General features: G+C 39.6%; 1 protein-coding gene across 1 annotated transcript in view; it reads left to right on the forward strand.

The window, feature by feature from the left end:
* The window catches only part of LOC141916304 (E3 ubiquitin-protein ligase RBBP6-like), a 28,835-nt gene that overhangs the window by 217 nt on the left and 7,549 nt on the right, over positions 1 to 21,069 (forward strand). Inside the window, exons 2-12 of the mRNA XM_074808668.1 lie at positions 7,685 to 7,784; positions 9,769 to 9,807; positions 10,477 to 10,513; positions 13,389 to 13,433; positions 15,762 to 15,850; positions 15,951 to 16,047; positions 16,914 to 17,053; positions 17,963 to 18,141; positions 18,928 to 19,031; positions 19,475 to 19,803; positions 20,926 to 21,022. Of these exons, the coding sequence (XP_074664769.1) occupies positions 7,685 to 7,784; positions 9,769 to 9,807; positions 10,477 to 10,513; positions 13,389 to 13,433; positions 15,762 to 15,850; positions 15,951 to 16,047; positions 16,914 to 17,053; positions 17,963 to 18,141; positions 18,928 to 19,031; positions 19,475 to 19,803; positions 20,926 to 21,022 (1,256 nt within the window). The remainder of the gene's footprint in view (positions 1 to 7,684; positions 7,785 to 9,768; positions 9,808 to 10,476; positions 10,514 to 13,388; positions 13,434 to 15,761; positions 15,851 to 15,950; positions 16,048 to 16,913; positions 17,054 to 17,962; positions 18,142 to 18,927; positions 19,032 to 19,474; positions 19,804 to 20,925; positions 21,023 to 21,069) is intronic.

Here is a 21,069-nt window from a genome sequence, read left to right on the forward strand (position 1 = left end):
CCATGGCCTGCGGGAGCCACACTCTGCTTTCTGTGGCTCGTCCCCACGGGGCGTGAGTCAGCCTGGGGCCTGTCCCGCCGGCGTGTGGCGGGATTGGGAGGGCAAGTGGCACCAGCGATTCAGTGGGGTGGGAAGGGACAGTGCGATTCGGCCACGATCAGTAGCTGTGGCTTGTGTTGGGGGCATTGCAGAGCTGTTCTTTTGTAGTTGCTGTTCTGACAGCTACCTTCCCATCTGTCTGTTAGACATGGAGCTGGGTGTAGAAGAATGTGGTTCATGTGTGACATATAGTGCTTACAAAAGCTTTCGTTTCCTGGAATTTTCTAGGTAAAATGATAAGGAAATGTGGGAGGATATCTTATAATAAAAAACTTGCCAGATTTCTTTGAAATCTGGTGGAGAAAGCGCAAAGTGATGGAAATAGAACAGATGGCTAATTTGAAGAAAAAAAGTGGTAACTTAATTTTGTCTACAACTTGTTTTACTCCACTACATTGGAAACCTGCTTTTGTGGCTGTTGCGGAAACTGCTCATGAGCAACATTTTGGATCAAGAGTGTCTCTGTGAGTTATAATCTATGCAGACCCTTTAAAGCCATCTCGCACGAGTGTTCTCTGTATCTAAATTATACTTTGGAATTGGTTGTTAATATAACTTCTTTTCTCACCAAAGATGTTGTCATTCGTATGCTCTTGAGCATCATTTCATCATTCATTTCCAACCTTTTTTTTTTTTTTCCTGGTACTACGTGTTAACCACGTCAGGGCAGTACTGAAGTTTTATGGCAGAATATTTATGGTGACTATGCATAAGAAATGTTCTTATTTAAATCTAATAAATAGTGCTTGATTCTCGGAGATGATAATGATTTTATATCACTTAGTATGATATTACAGTTTGGTAATCTGCCATCTTGATGTCTGAACATGATTAAAGAATTTGACATGTGACTTTTCAGAAATAAAAAGAACTGTGAAGTGTTCTCATTCCTTAAACATTACATTTCTTTTTATTTTTTCCTGTGGTTCTGTGGCACTCTTACAACAGTCTTTTCTTTAAAATGTGTACTAGTGTTTTTTTTCCTCTTCCAGTTTCATGTATTAAAACTTAAATAGAATCAAATGTTCACTGCAGTAACTGTAACTTCAGTCCTAGCCTTTAAAGTGGTTGGACCTCCAGCTTGCTGTTTATCTACAGATATTTAAATTATTTCCAGGAGAATGTCTGTGAAGACACTTAACAGCACAATGTTAGGGGTCTTAGGGATGCTGTTGGATTGTGTGACATGTGTAAGTAGAGATGCATTTCAGAAGTCTCATATTTTTCTAGTAGTATTGAATAAATTTGTCAAGAGCTTTTGAAAATAATTTAATTAGCTTTAAGGGCTTTGCTGCAGAAGGGTCTCTGAATTTTGTCTTCAGCTGCTAGTGTACTCTCAGCTAATGCTAGCAGGCTGAGTGGCCAGCTGGCTGATGTCACTCCTGTAATAGTTGGGTCTGTGTCAAACAGAGCCTTAAAACCAGAACGTTGTATGGTGTTATAAATGCAGAGGCAGAGCCAAAAATATCTTTTCTAAATTTATTTGCAATAAGAACAAGTAAAACAAAAGGGCTCGGTACGCCGGGGAGCAGGGGGTGCTTTCTGCTCTGCACCGACGCACACCAGGTGGTGCTGCGTCACTCCCCTTATAGTCTACCCTCATGCATATTCACAAATGGGCGTAATTCTCCCCCAAAAGTTTCCACCTCCTGGCTGCGCAAGCGCAATAGACTTTCTCGAACCTTCCCCTGTCCGCACATGCGCAGTAGAGTCTCCCGAACTTTCCCGGGCTTTCTGGTGTTGCTGGGGACTTCTGACAGGGGTCCCTCCGGTAATTTTCCACTTGCATAACAACAGTCACTGAGGAAAAAAACCTCCAAACCATTTTAACAATAAAACCATGACAAATCTCCTTTAACTTATGTACATGGCAAATACCAGTAAAGTCACTGTATTTTTAACACGAATCACCACCATATTCTTTACAATGGTAATAAACTGTGATGGAGCCAGTGACAAGTCCTCCTCTAGGTACGTTGTGTTGCACTTTGACTTTTGTAAAATGAGTCTAAAATTTTAAACTTGGTATATTAGTGTCACAGATGCTTATTGAAACTTTTGTAAGGGTGTTTTCCATGTGAAAATGCAAAAATCCCCCAGTGGTTTTTAGAGCAAAGCTAGAGAATATATTTTTGTGTAATATATGTGCATATCAAATTTTTGGTTTATATGCATAACCATGAATTTCAGTTTTTATTATTCAGATGTACATGCTTAAACTCCTCTTCAGAAAGTAAAGGAAAAAACTAGATCAGAATATTCTGCCTAAATGGGATGTTTGGAATTCTTACATGTGGACATACTGGTTTTTTATAACTTTGTGCAGGAGCCCTGACTACATGTTGCAACGATCCTGGAAAGAACAAAGTGAAGGTGGCCTACTTCTTCAGATTTGTCCAAGTACTCTGACTTTTTACAACTCAGCAACTGTTACTTTTCATAATGGAAATCTAGTAGTAGAAGCAATGCTAGTATAAGCTAAAAGTAAACAGGATTTTAAATATCAGTAGAAAAAAATTATAGGATGGAGTCTTTTTAAGATGCTGGGAAGGCAAAATGGCTGTTTGGGACCTATTTTAAAAAGGGAGAGGGGATGTGTGTGTGTCCTCTTCCATGCTTACTATAAAGGCGTGTCCTCTAAAGGCAGAATTCCCTTCAAAAAAGCCTGTGCCCAAGAATGATGCATTTAAACTTGCCTCCTTTTAATTTGATCTGAATTTCTTGACCTGTCTCTTATAACAGATGTTCTCACAATATTGTAGGAGAACTGCAAACTCCAAAACTCTGGTTTCTTGAGTACTCTTTCCTGCCCTGTAACATCCTGACTCAAAACACTTGGAGAATGTGCAATTCTGCTTATCAGGCTAAATACAGCAAAATCGAAAATCAAAAATGAGACTCTGAACTGGTCTTAGATGAATAGTTTTAAGGAAGAATAGTGCTCTTTAAGACTGTCTCCTGAACTCAGAACTTGCCCGAGTTCAGTGTTGCAGCATGCACTTGGCAGTTTTAGTAGTGCCACGGTGTGATGTCTTCAAAACAGGCTCATGCTAACTCTGAGTGACATCATTTGGCCTCACAGCTGGTGTCTGTCTGTCTACTGGAATGTCTTCAACACTCTGCAAACGTAGCCTTTTAGAGAAAACATTTAAGCAACTTTTAAACCTCGCCCTTCCCTGTGCCGGTTTGTGTTGCAGTGCTCGTGTGGGGAAGTTGCTTTGGTTACACCCCGGAGTGCAAGGAATTCTTGGGCTGCCGTGCAGCGTTGTTGTGTGGAGCTGTCAGTGAGGGGATGGAGTTCCCTGTTTCCCTGGCTGAGTTCACAAAACGTGATGTCACGGTGGAGCTCATGCCCTGCCTGTCTGGGAGTCGGCTGCTTTGACGCTGTCACCAGTGGGCTGGGACCTCTCCGGGCTGTGCTGTCAGCTCGGGTCGCATCCCCTGGCCAGGTGCTCAGGCCAGGCTCAGTTTGGTTCATTACCACGTTGTCTCCAGCATTGCTTTTGCTTTCCCAGTCACACGCTGAAGTGTCAAGCAGGGCCAGTAAGACGTTCAGGCATCGGGCGGTCTGTATAATCAGATTAATGATTGAAAGTATGTTAGATTTTATCGACTCATCCTTTCAAAGCCAGAGAGGTGCTCTTTTGGAGCACAGCACTGTATGATAATAATGCAAATGAACGGTTTAGCCTACTGAACTAGCTAATTCAAGAAATGATGATACGCCAGGTGGAGATGAGACCACTGATCATTCTAGTGGAAGCTGAAAATCCAGAAATAATAGTCGTCTATTAATCAGGATGTTTCGAGGCAGCGCTTTCAGTGCCAGCTACATAGATGATTTATTTGTTGCAAAGTGTACAAGTGGTGTTGATTAGAACAGAGTTAGAAAAATGACATAATGAGAAAGCACATTTTTAAGTGCTAGGGAGAAACGTGTTCTTGGGAGTTCCCCTGTTCTCTGGCAGAGGCAGTCTGGCATGTTGATAGTCATTTTCATCTCTTACTCTGCAAATCCTTCCACCAGCAGTGTAACAGCTGGTTGGCCTAATAAAGGCTTTTCATTGTTTCACATACAGGCTTGCCTCCTGATGAACTTCTGTACTTAACCTGGGTGAAAATACTTTTCTAGGTAGTGCTCAGAGAGATGCTTTTGTCATGTTGTCAGACTCAAACAGTGGATTAAAGCAGACCATAAAATAAAGTAGGAAGGTTTCTCTGTAACTTGTTTATAGTGTACATATGACACAAATGGTTAAATTTTCAGAATTATAGATGATAATATATATATCCAGATTTTCAGAATTATAGATGAACTTAAAAATGGGATTTTTAAATTGTTCATTAAATGTGAAGCAGTACAAACTTCAGAGCATAACCTGAGCTGTTTGTACTTTTTTGCAGGAATAAGGTTGTGGACACTAATGCAATTGTTAAGATTTCTAAGTCAGTACAAGGCAGCAGTCAGAGTAGCCATTGTTTAACTCGTCTGCCTCCATCCATTCCTTGAAACACTTCTTTCCCTTGACTCTTTCAAGCATACTGTTTTCATGTAGAATGGATAGCAAGTTTTAGACTGTTATCTCTCTTCTGCTCTTGGCTTTAATATACCATCCAAATATTCCTTTGCTTTTGCATGTTTTTTGAGTTAACCGAATCCTTATTTTTAATCACAGATTGACAGATTGTCAGATTGACTAAAGCCCAGTAGCCACTTCCTGGCCATCACTGGCAGTAAAACAAGTTTTGTGCTGTAAGGGAATAGGAATCAGCAATGTTGTTATCTCCATCTTTGTTGAACATTTCTGTTGGAGCTCTGCTCAGACAACTGTGAAAAATAGACTTGTTGAGCGTGATGTCACTGCTCACTTTGCAGATGTGGAGTCATGGCGAGGCAGAGTGACACTGCTTCACAGCTCCTGGTAGTTCCCAAGTCTGGGGAACAGGCTCCTGCTGGGAGATTCCAGTTTAGTCTGAGAGCTGATAGACTAAGCTGGCATCTGTTAAATTCAAATCGAGCAAACAAAAATTTCTGGGGACTTCAGAAATAATGCTTCAGCTTTAGTCCTTTCCTATTTAAAACAAAAAAGTTAACTTTTTAGTCTACATTGTTTGACTTCACCTTTAATAAAATTTAATAACCAAAACGAATTCAATTAATTGAGGTGAAGGAAAAATAATACTAAAGCCAACTGCTATGAGGTCCCTTCACAGAACTAAACTCAGCAATGTACTCTGCTGTATGTAAACCCTCTTCCACAAATTCTCTGACTCAGTGACCAAGTTAGTAGGATACTTCAAGTACCAAATACAAGTATGTGCAGTGATGTGTTCTATACAAATAAAGCCTTTACTTCACCAAGCTATTGTCACTCTTCAGTTCATCCATTTAGAAGTATAGTGATTGACTTTTAAGGTGAATTAATTTTTATATCAGTCTGTTATTAAATGGCTGGAGCTCTCTTCACTGTGTGCTTAACAAGCGGATTGAAAACAAGGATATGTCTCTCTCTCTACATGCAAGGCTAGTGTATTCAGAAGGCAGATGTCAATGTTTCGCTTCTAATGGTCAGTGAATTGCCATGAAATACTAAAAGAGGACCCATTCCTCTTTTTGCATTGTACACCTGTTGTGCATGTTCCAATTGACCTCTGCAGGCTAGAGGTCAATTGGTCAATTTGTGAATAAAGCACTGGTTGCTGTCTGCATACCTACAGTCTCTTTCTAGGAGAGGTGCTGCCACTTGTAATCTTCTGTGGAACTATCACAGCCCTCAGCTGGGCACAGGCGTAGCAAACTCCTGTCTTTTGTGGAGCCACTGTTGCTTACCCTGTATGTCTGAAATCTCAGTCCAGTGGTTTGTGATCTGGACCAGAAAGAACACTCTGTATGACTCTGTTCAGCATGTGGAAACAGCTGCTTTGGGCTTCCAGAGCTGCCGCTGGCATCATCTCCCAGTTCTTTGTCTGGGCGTCACTACTACCTGAGCTCTTGTGCCATCAGAAAGTCCCAGTGCAGGCGTCTCTTGATGGGTGGCTGTATAAGGGTTAGATTTTCCTTTTGAGAAGAGCTCTAGGGGTTGGTTTCAGGATATGACTTCTGTAAAAGCTTCTGGTTTTGTCATCAGTAGCCCTTTCTCCTGCAGTTTGAAACTACTCTGAAGTCCAGAGGAAGCTTGCTGTTCAGTTCCCTAAGGGGGAAGAGCAGGAATTAGTTTCAGCTAAATGATTTCTCAGTTTTCTGAAGTAGCATCCTGTCTTTTGGAAATAGAAGTAAAATTTTCATTTCATTATTGAAATAATGTCTTCTGGTAAGTACGTTTTGGTCTAAGGGAGGTTCCTGCCCACAGGAATAATATAATGATAAATGAAGTGTAAATTGTGAAATGCACCTATTTTGTGGGAGATCACGGAGCAAAGACACCCTGACAGAGCTTGACTTGATATCTAGCATCTTTGGTTTTCAGACCATTATTCTGATTTGGTCTGCAAAGGTAAAAGCTTTTAATACTTAAAACCGTAGCGAATTACAGAGAATCGCTGCTGATAGTGCTTTAAAATATTTAGTCATATCCAGGTCGTGTAAGTGCAATATAAAAACCATTCACCTGGAGAGATCTTTGCATTTTAGCTTACTCTGTCTCAGGTAGTTGGGTTTTCTGTTTGGGCCTCATGTAAAAGGTCAGAAGGCTTTGCTCCTCTTCAAAAAACTAACATGGTGTAAGCCGAGGCAAAGCATGGAGAGCTTCAGGCACACACTGTTTTCAAAAGGCTTTCCAAGGCTGTCTTCATGAGTAATTTAGTTTGAGTCTCTCTGCTCTGCAAAAAATGAATCGAAAGAATTCATGTCCCTTTGGTTAATTCAAACCAGATGATTAGCTTGTGAGGGGAAATATCACTTTAGTTTGGGCCAGTTCTGCCCTACTAGTGAAAGCAAGCTCAAACCCCCCCAATTTCTGCGATCCAAGTTCTAGCACTGCCAGTTTCATTTCCATTTAAATGTGGAGCACTGAGCTGCCAATGGATGAAGCTCCAAGAAACAGAGATGGCAGCTCTCTTCTGTGTTCTGTCACTCAGCAGCACTTTCAGCATAGGTGAATTGTTTTTAGTGAACAGCTCTGAAAGCAACGGTGCGGAGTTTTCATGCTTTAGCCGAGTGCAGTTTTGTTGCAGGGCAAGCTGGTCAGACTTTAGAGTCTGGTTTATGCAGGTGAGACTTCTCTGTGGTTTGTTTTTCTCTAAAGATCTATTGGTTTTTGTAGCCTAACAGAAGCAAAAGCAACTTAAGCTAGGTCAGGAAAGAACCTCATGCATGAGCAGACTCTCCTTTAGTGACTTTTGAGACCATTTTACATTCAAACTATTAAAAAAATGAAAAAGATTTTGCTACTTGTGTTTGATATTCAAACCTGAAGGTTTCCTGAAAGGTACTGTTAGTGTGTTGAGACAATAAAAGCACGATGTTACATATAAAATTTTGCTTTTATGTCTGTGAAGGGGTCCTCTGAAGTGCTATGTAATTACATATTAATACACATTCTTACAAATTGACTAATGTTTTCTTCTGTATTGATGTTGTTTTCAGAATACACAGATGATAATGCCCTGATTCCTAAGAACTCATTGGTAATTGTTAGAAGAATCCCTGTTGGAGGAATTAAACCTGCCAGCAAAACACATGTTATGTAAGTACCCATAAAGCACTGCAGTCTTTGTGAGGGGTTGCAGTGTGTTAACTTTTTTTATGGAGTTTATTTTATAGAGGCATTGGAATTGTATCTTTCTTGCTTAAAGCTGCTGTTCCTTTTGGTTGTCATGGGGTAGATTTTGATGTGTCTGTCCCACAGTAGAGTTACATTTTTTAGCCCTGCTGGGACATGGGGTTCAAACTCCAACCATGGTGAGTTTTAAGATGATTCTGTTGGGTTTGTTCTTGGGTTGATTTTTCTGAGAGTCAAGTTGTAGATCCTGTTTCCTCTACGGGGAGAGATTCCTTATTATTTGTGTTTGCTTTTATTGCTTTTGTAGTGAAGACAGATACGCATCATAGTATAAACATATAATTGTTCCCACCTCAGAAGAGTCTGATTCTCAGTGTTGACTATTTGTTGCATTTGGGGAAGGAGGGACAGGATATGGCAGGTGTTGTTACTCCTCAGATCTGGGTATGTTGCATACTAGCTATAGAGGCAAGACGAAGGGTTGCCAGCTGGCAAACCATGCAAACAAGAAGTGTCGTTCGTAAGTGAGACCTGTTAGTTTCCTAAAGGTGATATCCATTTCAGGCAGGAGAAGAACAATATCCTAAAGTGCATTGTCTTTGGGTGAGTATGATGAAGGAATAATTAATTCTTTACAAACTTGAAACTCAGTAAGCAGTTTAGCATGTTACCAAATGTTTCTAGTTATCCTTCTAAGTCTGATTTTACCCTAAGCTGATACCTGTGCTCCAGGTTTTAATTCTGTATTCCTGAGACTTATGGATGAGAGAGAATCAAGTGTATTGATTAAAATTACAGCTATTCAAATGCAATCCTGACTACAGGACTATTGCTGTCATTTATGTATTCATACAGTTCAGTTCTGTATCAGCTACATTAGCACTGTGTGAATGGTCATGTTTTCTCAAAGAGATGCCTCTCCACCACAGTTAGTAGATATTATTAGCTTGTGGTTTTCCCATGTCTTTCTAATGTTGGTTCTCAATAAATAAAGTAGACTGATGAGCTACAGAATATCTTGAACAAACAGTGCAGCAGCATCCTGGTACCCATGAAGCATTTGCAAGCAAAAAACCCTGAATTTATGTGGCTCTGCATGTAAACTTTGGGCATATTACTGCAGTAGTTGCTGCAGTGCTTTCAGGCACTGCTTAGTAATTCTGGATGCCCCAGCATTGTGCTTATAAGCATGGCTTTGTTTTGGGGGTTTATTTAAATATGTCTGCTTAGTGCTGTCTTGTCACTGCATCCTCTGTTTCTGGTTGGATGGCAGCCTCTCCTCGTGTTGTAATGCTGCCTTAAAATGAGAGGATAGGTGCTGCTAGCATCAAAGATCAAATGAATACCTATACGTGGGGATAAGGAAAGAATGGCGCTGCTGTTCCAGCATTGAAAATTAACCAGGCTGATTGGCTTTGTGTTCCTTCAGCTGGAAACATTGCAGAAGCAACTGGTAGAGTGGTGAATGCTTGGGAATGATGAATGTGTGCTGTAACGGTGGAGGGACCTTCAAAAACGCATAACTCGCCTTGTAGTATGTTCTTCAAGGTAAATGGATGAAGAAACTACTGTGTGGTAATCTAAAGGATTTCCTTGGACTTCCTCATCCTCAGGAGTGGCTGTGTTCGTGAGGCTGGGGGTGTTCCAGCAGTGGCAGGAAGCAAGAGCCTTTCTACTTGTACATAAATTCCACAGCAGCCTTTGAATTGCCTCTGCTCATGGGACACTTTGATACATGAATTGTTTGTTAGCTATATCAGTGGTTGCATGTCTGATTCATGACATGATGAGTCGCATGCAGATGCAGATCAATGAGCATGTGGAACCTCAGCAAGTTTTCAAATGTAATAAATATTTCCTAAAATATTGCAGCATTTTCAAGATTATCTTAAAGCAAATTCTGGCAATTAACACCTTTTTTTTTTTTTTTTTTTTTTTTTTGTCACAGGGCTCCTAAATCACACAAAATCTTAGAAACTGCTTTCAGGTGACATTTCTACTCTATTTTTAGTCAATATAGCCTGTGTAACACATTTAGTATTTTGGCACTTTCATGGCTAAGTATGGGAGATATCTGAACACAGTGCTTGGGCTTCCACAAAGAAACACTATTCCAAGGACTATGATGCTGACTGTTTTATTATTTCTTTGTCAGATGACTGTTTTCACTTAAGTAAACTTGCACTTTGGGCTGTCTAGACTATCACTGTTCTTTCTAAGAAGCTAAAGTACTGGTACCTGGTATTTGGTACCTATTTGTATTACTAGGGATACACAGATTGGCTAAAGTTGCCTTCCTATTTTGATGGTTAATTATTTAAGAACACAAAACTCCAGTACAGGTTTCATCTTTTTGATACTTAGTAGCAGAGACAAAATATCTGAGGAGTCCCTCTTGCACTGTTGTGTTCTAGAGCTGTAAGTCTCAGAGTAATTGGTGACAAAGTAGAAATGTAATTTTGGGGGGTTTTTTAGTTGCACTGAATGTACCAAGAGAGAACAGTTTATGCAGATGAATAAATTTCCACATTCACTAGACTATCAGATCATAATATTTTAATGTTCAAATTTTATAATCTGTTTTCACTGCTTTATGCTGGGTAAAAGTGCTTTAAGTTCTGATCACCTTTATTCCTCTTCTTTATTCTTCTTCTAGAAGTCGAACTGAGCCAGTGAGTGGAACATCAAAAGCAGTATGTAAAAACACAATCTCACACTTTTTTCTACATACTGCACTTATTTCTAAACGATGTAGCCTTGCATTAATTTTCCAAACATTATCTTAATATATTTTCCAGTAAAATATAGTATACATTGTAAAGACAATGTATTTGATTCAATATAGTAAAGACTGAATAGCGCCACCATTTGCACAGGTCTGATGTGAATGTTGGTATTTGTGCCTAGTGATGCATTGTATTTCATATTGAATATGCTGGAATATTTCCTGAATGACCTCATGTCAGATCAGGTAGGTTCAGGGTTTGCACAACTGAACTTGGTTCCATGTTCTACATCTGCCTGTCTATAGGTAGTAATATGTATGTTTGTATATGTGGTTGTGTGCTTTTTGTTTCTTGCAATTAAAATTGTTTGGAATGTATTTTTGCCATTTTCGCTTTGTATCACTTGGCTTTTGTTTTTAAATACTTTCTTTGCCTAATGGTTTTAGAAAACGTTATCAAAACCCACTGACAAACCATTGTTGTTTAACTTGGTACTGTTTATTACTTCTGACTTGGTGTTCAAAGAAATACCAAACGCAACATATCCCATATGTTTTGAGGACAGCTCTGTGCAGCTAAATGATCCCTTTTCGTGCTTTGAAGTACGTGGGTATTTGTTCCTAAAACTGTAAAACTGAAGTGATATTGTTTGGGCCCCTCTGAGTACGTCACTGTCTCTAATACAGTGTGCAAACTTTGGCACAAGGTTAGAGCCTGGTGCATTTGTGGGTAATACCTGTTCTTTTTCTTAACTTCTGCCTGCAGTACATTTTTTAATCTGGGTGACTTGCGGGTTGACTGCCGCTTTAGTTTCCCAAAAGTTAAAGATTTTCTTTAGTATACCACCACTTGGAATTTACATTTGGGAAAGGGGCAGCATTTTTATTTGTGTTTGAAAACACTGTCATTCAGCTGTTAAAATGTAAACAAGTAACACAAGGAAATACTTGACTGCTAGTGGTCTAGATCCTGATTTGCCACTTGGGTCAAATACTGTGTGTAACTACACATTTCAAAGTAGTCCTTATGGTATAAAAATTACTATGTAGTGTTTTTTATTTTCCGTCTTTATTTCAACTATAACTGCTCACGAGAATGATGTGAGGCATTACACTAACCCTGGATCATTGGATCTGATCACTGATAAGCTGTTAGGATAACTTAATCTAGAAATTCATGAACTCTGTGTGTTCTGTAAAGAATACAGCCTCTGATTCTTGTGGAGTAGTACACAATCAACTTTAAACTGAAAACTTTCTGAATGTAGGTCTAAAACCACTAATCTGATTGGTTAGAGTTCCTTTTTTTGGACATGAATGCCTTTCATTGTGAGGTTGAGTTAGTTTAACAGGCCCAGTGACCCTAGTAGTGAATGTAACGCGTTTACACAAACAGATATGCTGGAGCGATGGGCTGAGGCCAACTGTATGAGCTTCAATAAGGCCAAATGCCGGGTGCTGCACTTGGGCCACAACAACCCCCAGCAGTGCTACAGGCTTGGGGAGGAGTGGCTGGAGAGCTGCCAGTCAGAGAGGGACCCGGGGGTGTTGATTGACAGCCGGCTGAACAGGAGCCAGCAGTGTGCCCAGGTGGCCAAGAAGGCCAATGGCATCCTGGCTTGTATCAGCCATAGCGTGGCCAGCAGGGACAGGGAAGGGATCTGACCCCTGTGCTCGGCACTGGTGAGGCCGCCCCTCGATGAGTGGGTTGAGTTTTGGGCCCCTCACTCCAAAAAGGCCATTGAATGACTCGAGCGTGTCCAGAGAAGGGCAACGGAGCTGGTGCAGGGTCTGGAGCACAGGTCTGATGGGGAGCGGCTGAGGGAACTGGGGGGGTTTAGTGTGGAGAAGAGGAGGCTGAGGGGAGACCTCCTGGCCCTCTGCAACTCCCTGAAAGGAGGGTGCAGAGAGGGGGATGAGTCTCTTTAACCAAGTAATGAGCGATAAGACAAGAGGTAATGGCCTCAAGTTGCGCCAGGGAAGGTTTAGACTGGATATTAGGAAGCATTTTTTTACAGAACGGTTAGTCAGGTGTTGGAATGGGCTGCCCAGGGAGGTGGTGGAGTCCCCATCCCTGGAGGTGTTCAAGAGGTGGGTTGACATAGCGCTGAGGGATCTGGTGTAGTTGAGAACTGTCAGTGCTGGGTTAACGGTTGGACTAGATGATCTTCAAGGTCCTTTCCAACCGAGATGATTCTGTGATTCTGTGATATTTGATTTAAATCAGATGGGTTTTTATTACTTGAAAAGAGTTCTTTTCCCTTTTGCTTACTAGCATGTGTATAAACACAAATCACATGTTCATAAATAAGGTTAACATTCTTTTAGCTTCACGTGTTCCCTGGCATCTTACTACTAGCTAACATAGATGCCTCAAAAAAATTAATGTTTGTAAAAGCATAACCATGTGCATTTATAAATGATGAACCATTAACTGATTAATTTACAAACGACACTGAAAATAAGTTTCCTGAAGTGACGCTTCCTCCCCAAATAAATATTTTTTAAAATCCTTTTTAACTGAAAATTGACAGCTTCATTACACCTTTGAGTTTTAAGCAGTTGTGAGCATTTGACAAGAGTCTGTCTCAGATACTCTGGAGCAATAAGTTGATCTCAAGCAGGTTTGGTTATTTTAGTTTCTTCTCATTCACCACATAGGCACTCTTAAGTTGTCATAGGTCTGGACTTTGTTTTGAACAAATACAATAACACTAGGTTGGAAATACCTCTTTCAGTGGCATTCAGAGGGTATAGTGCAGACTTTCAGACTACAGTAGAGGTTAACTATTGCTACGTTTTGGCTGTAGAACTTGAATATGTGTTTAATTTTTTGTGAACAGATTGATGAGTCCTCTGCATCTATTTCCCTGGCCCAGCTTACTAAGGTATATATATATTCTTGTCAAACACTTCAAGAAAAATGTTTGCTTCATATTTTTAAACCTTCCACTGTGACCTATATCTGGATAACTGTCGTAATGTGAACAAAACTTTAATTTAATTTTAAATAGTTCAGAGGATTTATTTTAACTTTAAAATGTGTGTCTATTTTGATACTATCCTGTAAAGAGTAGTTCCCAGTTTGGGAAGACAGAAGTGGGGGGTACCTTACTAGCCTCAACATTATGTTGCAGTGCAGTATTACTCATCTTCAAGACACAAAGAAGCAGCACTTCAGAAGCTGCTTACCATTTTTCATATGGTTTGTTAATTTTGCATTGGAAAGTAACACAATTTTTACAGAAGAATTTAGTTGGCTGCAAGTTATGGACATTTCAGGAGTGTTTGCAAGAGCCAAAATAGGAGCCTTTCTGTAACATGGACAACTGCATGGCTATTTTTGAGTTTCTAGTCACTATAGTTATAGATCCATTCTTCAAATGTTACACAGTTTCATAAATTGTAGTATATATACAGTGAACAACACAATCTAATTTATTTGAATTCAGACTGTGTAAATCGTGCAAATGTACCTGTTTGCAGGAATATACCAATGTGTATGTGTGGCATATTAGCAGATGTGACCTTCTGAAACTGCTGTAATGCCATGGTTTGCTATGGAACTGCTTGCTTTTTTGCTCAGTAATGTGTAACTTTGTCTGGGAAAGCACTAGTGATTGCACTTTGTGAAAAGGACTAGTGCTAGCCAGTTAAGTTACTAGTCTTTAAATCTGTGAAGATTATAGAAGGCAGGGCCTAACACAGAGGAGCTAGTTCTTTCTTCTGAAAATAAAGGCTGGAGTTAATTTCCAAGAAAGACAATTCTTGTCCCACTGGTAACTTCTTCCCTCTCTCACTGTAGAAATTAAATTGTGTACGTTTGGCCAAAAAAACCCCTCACAAAGTTTGGAAGGTAGCCACCAAAAGGAATTGGTCTCCATTAGTGCTGTCCTTAAACGCATCCTTGGTTTTGTAAACTCATGTGAAGTTTTACTCTAACATGTGAAAAACTGCCCAAGTGGCGTACACACTTAAGCTTTTGGGAAAATTCAAGTACTTCAGAAAAATGCAGGGACATAACATTAGGCAGCTCAGAACTGTTACTTACTCTAACCCCTGATGTGCAGGCTGGCTTAGCATGGAGGCAATGTGTGGAGCGCTTTCTGTTTGATTATTACTGTGTATTGAATGCCATAGTTGAGTTTTGGTCTGTTCCTAGTAATGCTTTGTGGGTTCTGGATGTGTTTTGCAAACTGTTTGGTTTCACACAGATTAGTCAAGTATCTGTAAAGTTTTCTGTAAATGTTAATAGGAATGATTTCATAGGATGTTGAAACCACTTGGTTGCTTTTGTGAATGAATGCATATAAAACCAAAACCATGAGTGGCTGGTCTGAATGATAGCTGCTTGAGTCCAAATCATTCACAGTCACTCCCTTAGGCCCTGCTTGTATCTGGACTAGTGTGTAATAATAAAGGCATTTGAACAAATACTACTTAAAAAAAAAGCAGATGGCTTCCATAATTTGAACATCTAGTTCTGCGTAAGGTTTCTGTTACAGTTTGTATGCTAAAAGGACAGAGTCAGATGGGAAAAAAAAAATGCTGACTGTAGTTAAATCACTTAATATGAAGAAGTTAGTAGGCAGGGGACATGCAGTTTGGGCTGCCCACAGCACATGATGGTCAAAATTGTACAGAAAAGAATCTTCTGCCTTGCTGAGGTATTGTAAAAGCTTGATTGCTTTTAATGCTTCTGTGTCTGAAGCTGAATTTCAGCAAGCTAAAACAACTTCCCCGACTCTAAAGTTGTGTGTCCTTTTAATGCTGCAAAATGTAAATCATACTTGCATACATCTCTCAGTTAAATGTGCAGTAGAGATCTCCTCCTTCAAATAGTCAGGAGCTTAAAAATCAGCTTAAAAATACTGGATATTATAATTTTTTCTACACACAGCTTCAGTGCACTTGGAGGAAAACTGGATTGGTTACACAGGTCTTTGTGTAAGGTACAGACAGAGGCTAAGGTTTTGAGTGCCCAGGAATGCTCTTTTCAAGTAGGTTACCAGGCACATAAACACCATGTAATGGCGTAAGGACTCCCCAGAACATCTTCAGGACAACTCTATTTCATATAAGCAGCTGTTTTCATGCAACCTCAGCTAGCGTGGTGCTGCTCTTTACAGGATTGGGTGGGCGGTGTTGTCTTTGGCTGTGTGGACTTAAATGTGATTCTAATGTGTGTGTCAAATAATTAATTACCTGTTAAACAGACTTCCAATCTGGCTGAAGCCAACGCTTCTGAAGAAGATAAAATAAAAGCTATGATGATACAGTCTTGTCATCAGTATGATCCAGTCAAGTAAGTATTGATAAGGTCAATTCTGTTCTTTGAAGATTATGGTTGTTTGAACAAGAGAGACACACGCATACCTTTTTCTTTTTTCCCAAAAAACTTTTAGTTACATGAAGAAACCCATGGGTCCACTTCCACCACCATATACTTGCTTTCATTGTGGAAAACCTGGCCACTATAGGAAGAACTGCCCCACAAATGAGGTAAGATCGTGGGGGACTTCTGGTGTTACTTAATTTTTAATTTTTTTACCTTGGCAGTTACATAACAAATACATGAATACTCATGTTAAGAACTGTTTCTCTTGGGGTGAAACACAGAGGTTATATGGCAGCAGTGCAAAGCCCTTCAAAATTTAAGGGAAATCTGGAATTATAAATGTGACATTTTCTTTATTCTAGGTCATGGACATTAAATATGTCCATAGATCTTTCTCTGTGCACTTTCATGTATATTTTCATCTATTTCAATATTATTGGAAATATTTCTGGTTTTTAATGACAATTAACTCTTTTTAATGACAGTTCACAGTTTTTAGTACTTTGCATAAAGAGAAGATGTTTTTCTTGACCCTATCTATTGAATATTTGTATGTTTTAATGACACAAGTCTCTGGTTGAATATTCATGCCATTTAATCACTTAATTCAGGCCATTTAACATTAGTCACTGAATGTACATGCATGAGGTATGAATTCAACCTTCATTTGTAAATGGTGAGTATCAGTGTCCCCAGTGGCCGATCCAGAGCCCTGCATTAAGCTCTCCCTCTGAACTGCGCTTTGGAGGAGGAGGGGGTTTGTGCCTCTCCTCTGAGGGGATGGGGAGCTGAGGGATATTTCATCCTTAAGGAACCTGAAGTTAAGCCAAAGAATGTTGAATGAGTTCAAAACACTGCTCGAGCCTTTGGAGCATCCTGGCTATATTCATTTAGGAAAAAGAGTATTTCAGTTGAGCAACCCTTAGGCTAGGTAAAAGAAGAGGATTAGAGGCTTTTCCTGCTTAAAATAATAATTGAAATTCATTTAACATCTTAAGATGAGATATATCTGCAATTCTTTTCTTAACAGGACAGAAATTTTGAGTCTGTTCCCAGGATTAAAAAGAGCACAGGAATCCCAAGGAGTTTCATGGTGGAGGTGGAAGATCCCAATACAAAGGGTGCAATGCTGACAAAGACTGGAAGATATGCAATACCAATTATTAATGCGTGAGTATGGAATTAGTTGGTCTGACCAAAAAGTGAAGGAGAGAAGCCACGCGTCAATGTCTGAGTGGCAATGCCACCACGCTGGCCAGCATCTGTAATTACGGGGGAAGAAGCATTGTCATTGTATCTTAATCTTAAAATCTGTGATACTTTCTAATATTAAAATAGGGTTGTCCCGCTGTTCATGCCCCTGGAAGTTGGTTAAACCTGTGGTATGCTAAGAATCTGTATTTCTACAAAACATTTCAGTTGTGTTTACAGTGGAGTCGTTCTCTTTGAAAGCTCCTTTTGCTTCTGTTTTCTGTTTCAAAGACTTCTTAAAAAATTTAACAAATAGCTGTTGGAGTGAGATTTCCTCTCCCTGACATTTATCAAATCCCATGTGTGAAACAGAGTGATGTTTTCCTGTTGCTGTAACCTAAGAAAATACCACTGTGTGCTGACAAGAGTGGCTGTTTTAAAATGCACTTGGTAGCAGCTCGGTTTTTCTGTCATGGATCTCCTTCTGTAGAAGCTGTAACACAGACTTTCATTCATAAAACGTAATTACTTGAAGACTAACTTTATACCGAGCCTGCAATTTACATTTACCCTCTGGCAAAGGAGAGGTGGGATTCATTCCGTCTGATCTCTAGCTGTCAAAAAATGACTTTTCTAGTCTGAGCTAATTTCTTAATTGATCCAAAGAATGGGAGAGTTCTGTGGAAGCAAAATTGTCCCCCCCTCTCTCTTCTGGTTTTGTGACTCTAGACAAGTAGTTTAAACTAAATGCCTTTGTTTTTGAAGGCTAATGTGGAGTGAGAAGAATTCCATCTATTATCTTCCTTTGATAAAATCCAAAGCTTGGAAAAGTTTTCCTTTACCCATCTTTAACTTTTTTCTTTTTCCTTCCCCATCCCCCCCCTCCAGGGATGCTTATGCCAGAGGAAAGAAGGAAAAGCCTCCCTTTTTACCAGAGGAGCCATCCTCTTCTTCCTTCTCAGATGATGATAATCCTATTCCAGATGTGTTGTTATGTCTCATTTGTAAAGATATAATGACTGATGCAGTTGATATTGCCTGCTGTGGAAACAGTTATTGTGATGAATGTAAGTGTTTGTTAATTCAAAACATCACATCTGATCTTCTGAAAGTAGAAATAGGAGATAACGAAATTACTTTGTTACCAGCTCCATTTAATACTTCAGTATATCCTGAACAGGAAAGGACTCTTCTCTTAGAAAGGGAGAAAAAAAGGCAGAAAGCTTTTTTCCCTTTTTACGTATCTAGTTAAACTCTCTTTACATGCAGAAGGACAAGTATGAGGAAAGTGCTTAATTGTGTAGGTGATTACAGTATTAGATATCGAATGCATTTAGTCTGTTCACAGCCCTTTCCCCCATACAAAACTATAGAGCCAACTCTGGTGACTTACTGTGGTCTGCAACAAATGCATATTTAGGCATTTAATCCACATTCTTCTCCACAGGAGAGTTAGTTAAAACTTCCAGAACTCAAACCTACTAACAGCTTTTTGAGATGTGTTTTATTCATTAACCTTGAGGTTGGTGACTCCTCACTGTACTAGATAGTGGATAAAAGATGCATCGAAACATCAAGACGCAGCCTACTCTACATCCTCAAATGTTAACACAGTGAAATATCAAAACTGGATAGTTATGTGCAGCATACTAGAAATTTTTTACACTGTTGAAACAGTAAAATTTTTTACACTGTTGAAACAGTAAAATTTTTTGCACTGTTGATAGCTTCATGTTCTTAATTCAAGACCATATTCACCCATTAATCATATACGTGCTTTTAGAATTGATTATAACTCCAAAAATTTCCTTATTTTGGCTAAAAACTATTTTGATGATTCTAATTATTCACAGGTATTAGAACAGCATTACTGGAGTCTGGGGAACACACATGCCCAACATGTCATCAGACAGGCGTTTCTCCTGATGCTTTAATTGCCAACAAGCTCCTACGGCAGGTAACGTGATGACTTTTACATAAACTGTAAGAAAAGTCTATTTGTAAAAAGCTGAAAGGGAAGAAAATATTAATTTGCATGTCCTTAAGCAAGACTAAATGGAATAAGGCTAAATTTACTTCTCAAATACATTATCTGTCATTACAGAAGGTTCCAACTCTTGAAAGACTATCTGGCGAATTCGGGTCATACTTCTGCTTAACATGATGGCTTCACTTTCACATTTGGTGTTAACACTGAACTACTTTAAATACAAACACTCTGAGTTACCAGTCATTAATATCAATGTTTAATGTGATGTGTTCATACATCTGTATGTTGATTTAGTTCAGGATTGATAGCATTTATAGGAATACACAAGTAATTTTTCTCTGTGGAGGCTTTTGTTGGTATATATACTGAAGTCTCATAGTCCCTTTGCAGAAATGTTTTTCTGCCTCTAGGCTGTGAACAGCTTCAAAAATGGAACTGGCTATGGTAATCAGATTGAGCAGCAGCAGCAGCCACCACCTCCACCACCCCTCATGAGACCAACAGTAACACGCAACCTGCAGCCTCTGCTCCGGCCAACAGTTTCCAGAGAGCAGGATCCACTCATGATTCCACCGGCTTCTTTGGCTCCTCGTTCTGCTGCTGCTTCCTCATCACTGGCCCCTGGTCAGTGGCCTGGGGCAGCTGGGCTGCCAGTCAGTCAATCTCCTGCTGTTGTCTCTGACCTCCCTCCAGCAGTGTCCCTATCTCTCCGTGCTGAAAAGCCAGGTGGACCTTTTCAGTAAGTGAATCTATAGATCAACGTGACTATAAAAGACACCAAAATGCTGAAGTTTGATTCTTCTTCTTGAGATTCTCTGCTAGCAATCTGTGTATCATTAGGGACAGTTCCAGACAATTGTGTCAGTTCTGGTTTTCGTTTTTACTTTGAATGAGGACACTTCCGTAAGTTGGAAGTGTGCCTCATGCAAGAATTTTCTCAGAAGTATTTTTTGTTTGGTTCCCTTATCAGTTATTCAGTACAGGTTTACCCTGAAAGAGGAACTTTTTTTCCCCAGCAGCCCTTTGATTTTAAGCGACTAGCAATTCCTACAGTAACCAATTAGTTATGTCAGACCTTCTGGAGTGCATTCATTTCTCCTCAGTACTGAGGAAATGATCTTTTCATCAAAAGTGTAAAAGCACAGTTAGAGGTAAAATTGACCATGTGTTTTCACATTACTCTTTTCTACAGTATTTCTATCATCAATATGACAATAAGTCAGAGTCAACCTTGGCAATACACAGTGTAGTCAGTGATGCATACAGTTTTGGATAATAAGCATTGAAACACTGTAAATTTGAAGTATTTACAAACATGACAGTCTAAGTTTGCAAGCCAGTGAAGCCATGAAAAAACATTAAAAGTCTGTACTTTTGTTTAGGGCTTATGTCCTTCCAACTTTATGCCTTGAATGCAAACAGCCACTCTGCCCAGAAGACTGTGGCTCGCAGGCTCCACCCCTCCCCGCGCAGGCTCAGCTGTACCGTTGAATACAAAGGATCACAACTGGAAAGAACCTTTAAGGGCTGAACTAGCACATAAATATTTCTTAATAGAATTTCAGTTCTTGCATCTTCCAAAGCTGAGATTCAGTGTGTGGGTTACATGTACTCTAATCCTTTTGTGTGCAGCTAGCTTAATAAAATATTTTCCCCATGAGCTTTCTCTTCAAATGCCGGTAGTTCAAACAGACTTCTCGTAGTGCTTCCTTTGGAATCAGCCAAATTCACATTTGTAAATCTGGTGAAGATTTTTTTTTTTTCCAAATACAGTAGCCAGCCTTTTCTCACCTTGGACTTTATATTTCAAGTGGCACTTCAAAACATTGTTTGAATAATAAAAATCTGGGTTTTTTTGTAGTGATGCTGATGTAGTTCTACCTCTTGCTGCTCTGGTGACTGCTGCTGAACTGCCTAAATCTTCCTCTCTGTCAATCAGCAGTTTGTTGGAACAGGAGGTAAATTTTATTTCAATATCTGCAGTGATTCTTGTATTTTAGTAGCT

Source organism: Strix aluco, chromosome 29 (assembly GCF_031877795.1).
Source record: "Strix aluco isolate bStrAlu1 chromosome 29, bStrAlu1.hap1, whole genome shotgun sequence".
Classification (NCBI taxonomy): domain Eukaryota; kingdom Metazoa; phylum Chordata; class Aves; order Strigiformes; family Strigidae; genus Strix; species Strix aluco.